General features: G+C 41.2%; 1 protein-coding gene across 2 annotated transcripts in view; it reads right to left on the bottom strand.

Annotated features, from left to right (window-relative positions):
* The window catches only part of TRIM55 (tripartite motif containing 55), a 51,794-nt gene that overhangs the window by 28,546 nt on the left and 11,071 nt on the right, over nucleotides 1-12,177 (bottom strand). For both annotated transcript variants that reach the window (XM_006150442.1, XM_006150443.1), the window contains exon 4: nucleotides 11,696-11,791. In XM_006150442.1, the coding sequence (XP_006150504.1) occupies nucleotides 11,696-11,791 (96 nt within the window). The remainder of the gene's footprint in view (nucleotides 1-11,695; nucleotides 11,792-12,177) is intronic.

The raw sequence follows: 12,177 nt of genomic DNA, 5'->3' as shown, positions 1-12,177 counted from the left end.
AATTAAACATAGTTCTTGGTCTCAATGAGCTCAGAGTTCACTGAATGAGAAACACTATAGGTCAATAATGTAACACAATATAGTAGCTGAATAATGGAAATATGGTAGAGATTTATACCAGAGTTTAGAAACACAGAGGTGGGACTGATCTTAATCTAACTTTCTCCAGGTGGGGAACATTTGTGGAGAATAGAAGTGTTCTCTAAGAGAGAGCTTCGGAAAGAAACTGATGCCCAAGTTTGGTCTTAAAGTGTAAGTAGGAGGCCCAACAGTGGCATACACTGCTAAGACACTGCTCTGCATGTCAGGACCACATGGAAAATCCTGGTTCAATTCTTGGTCCAAGCACAAGAGTGTGGTGGTGTGTACTTGTAATCCCAGAGGCTCTGGGAGAGGCTGAAGCAGGATCTTGAACTTGAGGCTTGCCTGGACAATAAAAGGAGACCCAGTCTGAAAAAAGAGTTGGGTGTGGTGGGATGCCTGTAGTCCCAGCTGGGAGGAGGCTGAGGCATGAAAATTGTGACATGGCAAAATCCCATCTTAGCAAAAAGAAGGGGGGAGTGGATAGTGTAGTGGTTAAGGGACTGGACTTCCACATGGCCGACTATCGTTCCTGTCCTGGATGTGATCACTTGAAAATCATACTGGGTGAATGTGCAGGCATGCCCAAAGTCCCAAGAGGTGAATAAAGGAGAAGGGATTGCAGTGTGGCCATGCTCTCTGTGGGGTGATTTCTCACTTTACCTTTCTCTCTCACTCTTTCTTTCTCTCGTGAGCACACACACCCTGTGGCATAAACCTAAAAAAGTAAAAATGTGAATAGGAGTAGAAGAGGTTGGAGCAGAGTACAAAAATATGTGGAGTCTCCATAGTTGCCAAAGTAACAGGACAACAATCTACACAGCCTGTCAAGATGTGGAAATTGGCAGGCTTGCCACATTTCCATCCATTTTCAGCCCTTTAGCTGAGAACTTTGCGATCTGACTTTCTTTAGCTGCATTAACTTCTGTTGTAAGCTTACATGCAACCATATGCCCATTGCAAACCTGAAATATGCCTCATCAATATTTAGAAGTTCTGTTGTTTACTGTGACTATATGATGGTTTCCAGCTCGTTGTTCTAAAATGAATTGTGCACCTGAAACATTTGAGTTTTATATCAAGGTGGGATTCTGATAGAATATCTCCATTTCATAAAAATTTTCTTCTATGTTATTCACTATGTGTTCAAGTTTGTGAAAACCAAATTATTTGCAATGAGACTCATGTGAAGTTATGTGTATTCTCTCAAGTGAAATAAATGTTAGATCATTTATTTCAGCCATATCAACTTATTTAGTGGTTTAAATGAAATACCTACTTTCATTCCTATATTATTTTCAATTCTAAGTATTCGTGTATTTTTATTGTGGATTTTAAATAACTCGTACAATACTGAATTTTAATGAAATCACTGTCATTCAAATAGCAACTCTTATTTGCTAATACTTTACAGTATAAGGAATGCTACCCCCTGTATGACCTAGGCTTTGTTGTAATTATTACATCGCAACCTACTCTGTGAAGAACTTAGATGATCTGGTACACACACAGTACTATATCAGTGTGTATCAGATTTAGGTCTGAAGTCCTTAATTTGACGTATTTGGTTGTGGAATTTTGAGGCTGTGTGAAATATTATTGGGTTGTTGGAAAAGTCATGACACCTTTTTACATAGAAAAAGTATGTCATGACTGTGTAACCAGCTCCAAAACAACCATTTTATTCATGTGGAAACTGACACCCAACAGTCGTCACTTTCTCAAGGCCGTTCTACCATTTATTCTGGGTGCTTGGCCTACAGTCAAGGTCTTCGTGCCATTGCTATTCTCACCATCCCCAGCTGTGCCCACACTTTTAAATAACTTAAAAAAGTATTACACGGAGTTCTTGTGAACTGAATATACGCCTTTTAATAAATTTACTCTGCTGAAAATAGGCTTTTTAAAGACAAGAAACTTCATATTATTTCTGAATTGTATTCATTAGTTCAGGCCTTCAACAAAACTTACTAAGTCCTTACTACACACCAGGCAGTATACCACTGAAACACCTGCCGTAATTTTCCAGTGTTCAGGAAAATTGGATATGTAAAATTAATCGTCAATGATAAATACAGAATAACATTTTGAAACAGAGGAAAAAACACTTCTTGCTTGTTTAATTTGCCTTTAACTCTATGCAAAATGTGGTAAGAATTAGACAAGGCTTTCTGAAGCGGAAAAAATACATCCTTCCTCGAGGGAATTATAAAATCAGGACTTAAAAACTTTTAAAGTGTTCAGATTAACCTAGTGTCAGATTTAAATGTGAAAGACTTCACACAATTTTTCATACTCTCTGAGGTAGAACCAACACATGAGAAATTAACTTAGGTGCCCTTCAATCCTCCTTGACTACAAGACCATCAAAGTGCTGGGAAAGTCAGCAAAAGTTACACCTCAGGTTATCAGCTTGCCCTCCAAGCTAATTAGGGAATGAATAGGTGCTTTGGAAAAAATTGTCCCAGAGGCCATCTCGCTACTGATAGAGATTACTCCGGATTTCAGTACCTGCTGTGCCTTTGTAAACGTGAACCTGCCACACTTTCAGTAGTGACTTCTAGTAACCTGAAAAGTGAAATGGGAAAAAATGTGGACTCCTGCATTATCAACGTGTCTGCAGACAGCACACTTTAAAGGATGACTGTTACCTGCAAGAGCTTGATAGCAGCGGTGTTTATCTCTCCACAAAAATTTCCCCTCCTCAAAGATTTCTCCTTGCTTTTAGCACACTTTTTCATTAATTTGAGTAAATGCTTTGCATTTTTAAGCCCAATTCCAGGCAGTATACCTACACTCCCTCTGCCACTTCTCTGAATAGTAATTAAATCAAGATATATTTATTTTTGGATGTTCAGATTTATTTTGAAAAGTATTCCTTTTGATATCTGTGGTTCCTATGTCTTCAGTGTGTGCGTGTGCATGTCCACCTGCTCGAATGTGTTTAGCAAGTGAAGTAACCTCCATGGTAAGAGCAGTCGGTGTCAGTCTCCAAGCACAGCACGTGCTGATGCCAAGGCTCCAGCTGCAGCATGGCCCTCCTCCCAGGTGTGCTGGGACAGTTACATTTATTGGCTTCTTAGTAGAACCAAATTAAAATTGTCCACAATACTTTTTTTTTTTTTTTGGAGTTGTCAGAGGGCATGTGCACTCACCAGAGAGAGACAAAGAGATGGGGAAGTGGGGAGCACCTCCCCAATGAGGCGCGATCATGTCACAATCTTTTGTCTATTGTCAGGATTTGGGGCACACATGCACACGTGCCCAGCATGTTTTTCAAGCTGCCTGAGCAGGGATTCAAATTAGTCAGCTGTGTGAGATCTGGCTCCCCTAAACACTAGGCTACAGGACTGGCCTGTCTACAATACTTACACAAAAATAAACTCAACTCATTTCTAGGGAAAACCTAGATGCAATACATACCAAAAAGGGTAACTTTATAAAGCGAACACTATCCTGAAACATATTGAAATAGTAAGGTGATGACAAGTAGAATATTCATTTCTAACTAATGCCAACATTTCTAGATAAAAAAATAAATAGACATTTGGTTTCCTTAGAATTGAGAAGGTAATTTTTTTCTTTTTCTCTTTTTTTTTGTGTGTGTGTGTGTGTGTGTGTGAGAGAGAGAGAGGTTTTTGCTATAGGGCACGCGTGCACTCACCAGAAAGACAGAGAGAAACCGAGACAGAAAGCGAGAAATCTCCCCCGGGGGGTGGGGGAGTGGCCATGCTGCAATCCTTTCTCCTCCATTCTCCTCTCAGGATCTCGGGCACGCACACACATGCACCTGGCGTGAGTTTAAGTCACCAGGTCCAGGACTTGAACTGTGGTCGACTACATGGGAGTCCAGCGACATAGCCATTACACTAACTGCTGGTTCCCGAGAAGGTAATTTTTGATGTTGATCTAAAGTCAGTTTTTCTGTATCCTTCACAGAAATGTTAAAATCGACAGACTCCAATTTTAGCCACATTTAAGTTTTAGTAGCATAAGATAAAACAAGCTATGAAGGGACCAGCAGTTAGCGTAATGGCTATGTCGCTGGACTCCCATGTAGTTGACCGCGGTTCGCGTCCTGGACCTGGTGGCTTAAAATGCATGCCGGGCACGTGTGCGTGCATGCCCAAGATCCCGAGAGGAGAATGGAGGAGAAGGGATTGCGGCATGGCCATCTCCCCTGGGGGGTGATTTCTCGCTTTCTGTCTCTCTGTCTCTGTCTGTCTGGAGAGCACACACGCCCTATAGCGAAAACCGCTCCAAAAAAAAAGATAAAACAAGACATGAAACTGAACAGAGGAGTTTCATAAGAAAAAAATATGAGCAATAGGTGATGCTATACTAAAGGAGCAGATAGCCTACCAAGCAAAATACCATCGTATGCCATTTTTAATGGCTAGATCTTGATTGGCTTACTGTTCTCCTGGGCACTTATTACTCTCTGCAATGATCATGTTATTCATTTGTTTTAGTGACTAACTCTACTACTAGAATAAAAACTTCCTGAGAAGTTTATTTCTCCAGCACTTGAGCAATATGGTTTGAATGCTTCGCTGAATAAATGAATAAAATGTGGTTTGCATCTAGAACCACCTAGCCCTCATTTAAAAGCTTCTATTTAGTTCCATTCCAAAGCAATAGGTATTTAAGTGGATACTCCAAGTCTCTGCTTCGCTTAGTGTTCAAAAAAAAATAAAAAATAAAAAATCCACCTCAGGACAATCTTTTTTTCCTTGTCTGTACAATGAGGAATGAGATTGGATAATTGCTGAGATCCTTCCTGACTCTACAGTTCAAAGATTCTATGACTTCAAGTAAATTTGGAGATGTTTCAAAGAGTCTGAAGGCTATATCATACATCCGTTCCCAGCAAGTTTCAAAGTGTCATCTACACTACTAAGACATAAATTCCATGTCCTCACCCTGAAGCATCAGTACTAGCTCAGGCATCTGCCATGTCCACGACAAGGAAAACCTAAAGCAATGATGACCATGTAAGGAGCACAGCTCTGTGACTAAAATAGAACTAAAGATAAGTCCTTAGCCCCACCACTTGTCAGTGAGCAACTGTGGCTCCACCAGGCCAGGCCCATTCATAGCTCTACCACATTCCTCTAACATTCAAGACACACTTGTTCAAAGCTGCAGCTTCATTTGAAATATAGTACTTCAAACTTCATTAAGCCAAATCGGGCTCCCTCCCACCACTTCCTCCCCAACCTCCCTCCAAAAAAATAAAAACCAAGAAGCAGACAGTCAATTAATAATATCAAAGAAAGAACTATATTAAAATAGAACGTTTCTCCTGCTTTACTAGGAAATCAAGTCCAGCCCTTCATTCATAGAACACTGGTTACAAGCACTTGAAGAAGTCCTTAAGTATAAATTAGGATATCCCTAGAAAAGGAACAGACAAATCAGGAAAACGGCATCCAGCCTAAACTGTATTAAGCCCCACGGCACATGCCTTTTGCCAATGAATCCAGCGATCAAGAAAGAGAGATTCAGGAAGAAAATGACTCTGAGCCTGGAGTGGTACTATTATGCCATGTTTGGGTGTTAACACCTGCATCTTGGCTCTTATATAAAATAGCTATGACAATAACAAATATCACCCAGATGGTGGGGATTTTGCCATGTTGTCATCCCATGTTCAGGAAGTGTCTATAAGGAAAAAGGCCTTTTCTTTCGGGAAGACTCACAGAAAGATAAATTTGGGGGCCTGTCACTGTGTTTATCCATCAAACTGGGTTGTAAGAAGCAATTCATCTCTCTGTTAGTCTACCTTTTTCTCACAAAGGAAGTTGCTACTAAGGTTCTCAGTGCAGTATTTTAGACAGAAATAAAGTTATCTCTTTTGGAAAAAAAGAAGAAAATAAAAGAAGGAAGGAAAGAAATTAAAAAAAATAAAGAAGGGAGAAAGAAAAGGAAAAAAAGAAAGAAAAAAAGAAAGAAGGAAGGAAGGGAAAAAAAGAAAGAAAGAAAGAAAGAAAGGGGAAAAAAGAAAAAGAAAGAAAGAGAGAGGAAGAAAGAGGGAGAAAGAAGAAGGAGAAAGAAAAAGAAAATAAGAAAAAGAAAGAAAGGGACCTACACACACCTACACAGGCCATAGTTTGGCCCCTCCCTATCAGCGGGGCCTTGTGTGGTGCTCTGTGGGACAATTTCACTTGGTAGCCATGGGTCTTGGATCTCCTAAGCTCCTGTTCTTATCTACTATATCATGTTGTCACTCTATGATGGAAGAACAATTATGTCATGATGTGCAGGATTTATGATTCTTTCCCATGGGATTCTTGGCATTAGGGGTTTTCTGGTCTAGTTCTGATCCCTTAGACCCTCCTAGAGTAAACCTATGAGGGCTGAGGGCCTACTGGAGGAGGCCATGTTCTGACTTGAACCCCATGGTTCAGCAAAAGCTACATGACAAGCTGAGCAAATGTCTTAATTCACTCTGGTCTGTGGTGGAAATAAACTCTTATCTAGTTCCATTTATTTCAGTTTTCCATCTGAAGGGGGTTGCTAAAACCCTACCATCACCATTACCCAAGATCCTGATTGTCTTATGACATCATTGAAAAGATGCTCTAATGGTTCAAATGACTGTTCATTTGCACCCTCAGCACAAGTATGAGCTTTCCAGGCTGATGCTGAGGCTGACATGAGCTGACACTGAGTCCCTGGCATGCACCTCTTACCCCAACTTAGTCATCACAGCCACACTGTGAGGAAGTTATTGTCACCCCCCTATAAAGGTGAGGAAGTTGAGGGACAGGAAGCTTAAGTGATTTGCCCAACAACATGTAATTAATGACAGGGTCAAAATGTAAACTCTGAAATCTGTTCTTCTAAGCACATCTTTTATCACCTTAAAAATTCTGTCATGATTATTAAAATGATTCTTATTATATTCATACTTCATATTTGTAACTACACGGACAGTATCTCAGAGATGAAAAAGAGCTGTTTGAGAATAAAATTAATTGTTTTGGAGATACAGTGGATTTGTTCTCATTGCAAAATTATTGGGGGATTTTATTAAAGTTGTTTTTGCTCGGATATTAGAAATGCTCAATATGAAATATTTATTATTCAGATGGTAGCAATTTCTCCTGCACAGACAATGTTAGAAACAGGATTATTTCTAGGCCTGCCTTGCCTTTGGGGGAGCCAGTATTTATTATAACTGCTCCCTTGAGTATCCAGTGACCCATAAGTGCCAGGGGTTAATACAAGAGAAAGTTTATTTTCTAGGAATGAAAAATGAAAGTCAAGCACATTTTTCCGGAAGCCGAGAGCTCCCTAGGCAGTTAACTTTTCCATTCCAGTCTCAGCCCATCCCAGAACATCACCAGGCCAGGAAAGACAAGTGAAGCTCCAAACCATGATGGATTCATCCAGAAGAGCCCAGGAGCCCTCTATCAGTTTAGAACTCAGGGACCATCTGAGGCTGAGCCACTCTCCACAGAAGTGTGAAAAAGATTCAAGGCTTCTTCACCTACCACCAGCCGGAAAGAAAAATGCCACACTCCCTATAGACATAGGTTAGACTGGACTTTTGCAACAATCGTCACTCTCAATGCCACTTTCATCATCACTGTAAATTCATGTCAGGTGCAGGTAATATTTTCAAAGAATAACAAGGAGTCCATGATGTGATTTATCCTGACCTCAGAACAGCGCCAGCGCTGGTTCTAGGCCAGGTGCCTCCCCAGGCCAGCCCTGCAAGACATTACATGATGAGGGACAAAATTAGACATGTGTAAGGAACACCATTACCCAAGGGCAGGGAGAGGCAAGGTAATTATGGAAGGGCAGTGCCCACTCCAGGGACTACTCCATTTCCCATCCCAAAGGCATTCTTCACCAATCAGAAAAGAGCATTCTTTAACAACAGCTCCACACCCCTTGACCAGAAGCCACTAAGGGCTTCTAAACATTTTCCAGGCAGGTGGTATGCAAAGCCAGAAAGGGAGGAGCTCCCAACTCCAGCAGACAAACACACAGGAACTCTGCTACCCTGATCCCTGAGACAGAATTCACCTGTTCTTCAAGGTAGGACCATTTCACTCAGAGCCAGGTACTGATTGCCCAATGTTGTTCCTCCTTGAAGACTGGCAAGAAGCCGAGCCTCTGGAGTTCTGCCCGCTGATCTGGACCTGGCTTCACAGGGGATCATCTCAGTGTTTACAGATACATCAGGTGGCCAACTCTGGCAGTGCTCTGTCCTCAGGGCCACTTTGAAAGGAGAATATTGCTTTGAGCGGGAATCATAAAATTAGAGATATTCACGGGGCTCTGAGGAGATCCCTACATCACCAGATGAGCCACCTAAACTGATATGAAAGAATCGTGCTTACGGAAGTCACATTCATTTATTCATTCTTTATCTTAGTGGTTATTAAAAATGTCAGACTCACTTTGCAAAAATGTGAAATACAAGAATATGTAAGGAAGATGCTGAAAATCCTCTGCAGTTCTGCTATTCCTTGCCCTTGGTCTTCCTCACCAGCCCACCCCAATGAATGTACATAAGGTTCTATATGAAGTTTGCATTCTATATTGTCATATATGAATGTGTAGTCCTAAACAGTATAAATTTATACTTGCTATGCATTTTCATTTTATTTCCTTGAAATAAAGTCCCAGAATTAAAATAAACATTTAATAGATGAAAGAATGTAAAGTTCTCCATAGAAAAAGATGCATATGGTAATACCCTTGATACGATTGTCATGTACTACATGTGTGCTTTGAAAGCCATTATGTGTACATAAACATGGACACTGATGGGACGTAAAAAAATGATTTTGAGATTAAAAAAAATTTGATTATAAAAAGGAAAAAAATAGGTAAAGAGGAATAGACACTTCAGGGACCAGCAGCTGGCATAATGGCTATGTCACTGGACTCCCATGTAGTCAACAATGGTTAGAGTCCCGGACCCGGTGGCTTAAACTCATGCAGGGCCTGTGTGCGTGCGTGCCCAAGATCCCAAGAGGAGAATGGAGGAGAAGGGATTGCGGCATGGCTATCCTCCCTGGGGGGTGATTTCTTGCTTTCTGTCTCTCTGTCTCTCTCTGTCTTTATGGCGAGCACATGCGCCCTATACCAAAACCCCTCAAAGGAAACAAAAAAAGAGAGAGAGAGAGAGAAACAGACACTTTGGAGCCTCCTGCCAATTTGCTGTCTCATCTTAAGGCCTCGTAGGAACTGATTCCACAACCTCTTCTGGAAACCCGTGAAAACACTTGTAAAAGTGTGCCATGTTTGACAAATATGATTATCATTAAGAATAGGGTAACAACCCTGACCTTCACTTCCAGGAAGTTCTCCTCTGTGTCTGTGTTAAATCCCATCTGCCGAATTAACTTCAAACCTGTTGCTTTTTGTCTTGGTCTCAGTGGAAGTAAAAACAGCACTTCCTATTGCACTCCAGACTGGCTTCTGTGAAATTCTGTTGTCAAATTCTTCCAACTCCCTCTGTGTCCTCTGATGCTGGCTAAAAAGTGCCTGAGTCGTTGGCCTTTGCTCAGGATACAAATATGACCCCCAGGGCTTTTCACCTGCTTTCTCCAGTCTCACAGGCCCACACAGAAAGCCAGTTGCTCCCAATGGAGATCTCTGACAAGGGCTCGGCTAGACCAGAGATGGGTCTGGAGATGACCTCACTCGCCCACAATCAACATGCTCCTATTTATACACTGGAGACTCAACGTGGTACCACCCTGGAGTGCTGACTCACGGCTTAATGATTAAGTTGTGTTTGGCCTTTACTGTAAATAAGTACAAAGAAAAAAGTTTGCATTGTCCATTTTTAAATCTCTTTAGACTCTTCACCAAGAGAAAACTTTCTTTCTATAAATGGATTTATCATGGATTTTTTTTCCCAGGAATATGAGTGTGAAGAGGAGAGGAGATTGAATTTAAAGATGTGTACGTGTAAAATGAGATAATTATACCTAATGTCTTAAAGCCATCATCTAGGAAATGGTCTTTGGCTTTTAATAGAATTTGCCTTTCTAATGATAAAACAAGGAGAGTAGTATTATCGGGCACTCGTCACATTCCAGGCACTGTGTTAAGAATTTTACTTATGCTTTATTTTTTTTTTTAGAGGTTTTTGCCTTAGGGCATGTGTGCTCACCAGAGAGACAGAGACAGTGAGAGGGAAAGTGCGAAATCACTTCCAGATGAAGATGGCCACACTACAATCTCTTCTCCTCCATTCTCCTCCCAAGAGCTTGGGCACAGATGCACGCGTGCCCAGTGTGATTTTCAAGTCACCAGGTCCAGGACACAAGCCATGGTCAGTTATGTGGGAGTCAGTAACGTAACTGCTATGCCATCTGCTGGTCCCATTATGTTTACTTATTTAATTTCTACAGCAGTGCTATAAGTTGAGAGAAAAACTGAGGGACTAGATGTACTGGTAGTAGTTAAATAGATCTGAAAAACATAATACTTAATGAAAAAAAAGTAAGAAGCAGAATGAGAAACACAAGACAATGCCATTTATACAATTAAAAGACATGCATATAAAACAGTACACATTTTGTAAGAATGCAGACAACAGAACATCAAACATGTTAGAATGGTTATCTGTGAGGAGAACAGCAGGGAGAAATGGGGAATAAAAGGAAGTAAATAGATAACAAGCAAGGCCTTCTGCACAGCCACGAAGACAATGTTCCATGAACTGAGAGGTGTAATATCTCCACCCTCTGCACTGAGGTCCAACTAAAAGATAAACGAACGCTTACAGCAGGAAGATGGTAGCAGACTGCTTGGGTTACAGAGCCAGAGCCCGGGCTGCAGTCCCGGTGCCTTGCATCTGCTCCCTGTGCAGCGTGGCTATAACTAGTCTGTGAACCTTCAAATTTCGAAGAAATACCTGCCATCTAGCTAACCCTCTTTAGGCTTCCACATTTACTTCCTTCAGTAAGTATAGTTTGGATCTGATCTTAAGGAGAAAGTAAATTTACTGTATTTCTTACATGTCAAACCCAAATGTGAGCTAAAGAGCCAGCCATTCACCCATTCATTAATCAAGTTTTTATTGAGTGTTTATTATTGCCAGGCACTGGGCCAGGAAGAGGGTAAATGAGCCAGAACTCTGACCTCCAATAAGCACCCAGTTACTGACTCTTCTCTGACCACGGTCAGGCAGATCATTCTCCAGCTAGCCGCTTCTAGCCCTGCTACTGGTGTGCGTACGTGCAGCTCAGTCCTGCACATGACTTTCTAAGCACTAACTACCGTTCCTTAAGACTGTTTGGACTTCCATCAAGAAGGCTTGCCGTACTAGCAACAATATTCATTCCTTTATCAGGAATAGATTTTCCTAATTGCTAATCTTTCAAAAGCAGTTGACCAAGGAAGACACATGTAATAACCCTAGTGATTGTGGGAAAATCTGCCTCATTGACCCATGTGGTAATGCCACTTTCTGTGCAGCAGATGAGTATTTTAGAGACATGTCAGGAAGGACAGGAGGGAGGCCATTCTACAAGGAAAGAATGACACACCAGAAAGGGGATTCCTAGGCTCCCAAGAAGCTACAAGCCCCTAGGAGTTACAGTCTTGGTTCTGACTCCCTGGAAGGCTCTTGACTTACCTCAATAGTTTTACAGGTATCCTCCAGCTGGCTGATTATTCCCTGGACTCGATCATTGCTTCCCACAAGGACAGCGATGCCATCACTGAGCTCAGACTAAAGAAAAAGAAGAAGTCAAGATCTTAGAGGGTGGGGGTTCTAGTCACCCCTGATTTTCAATTGTAGTATTATTCTCCTGGGTTTTTAACTTAGGATCCATGCAACCTCTAAGGAGTCACAGTGAAGCTTTGGAAGCTCATGAACCTCCAGGTACTGCAATCAAACTTTTTATATGACTGCATTTTTGTGGGAAGAGGTTTCATGATTTTCACACATTCCTAATGGAGACTGTTTCCCTGCTAAAAACATTAAGAAGACTGAATTATAGGCCACTGAGAGTTGAATATTCTAAGAAAAGAATTCTAAGTATTGTTTATAAATGGATTGGAGACCAATATGTGAGTTCAGGGAACCAGTGTGAGTTATTAAGCATAGCTTAGGAT

Source organism: Tupaia chinensis, unplaced genomic scaffold (assembly GCF_000334495.1).
Source record: "Tupaia chinensis unplaced genomic scaffold, TupChi_1.0 Scaffold000288_2, whole genome shotgun sequence".
NCBI lineage: Eukaryota > Metazoa > Chordata > Mammalia > Scandentia > Tupaiidae > Tupaia > Tupaia belangeri.
Note: the sequence above shows the minus strand (reverse complement) of the source record. Positions and strands in the feature narration are given on the sequence as shown.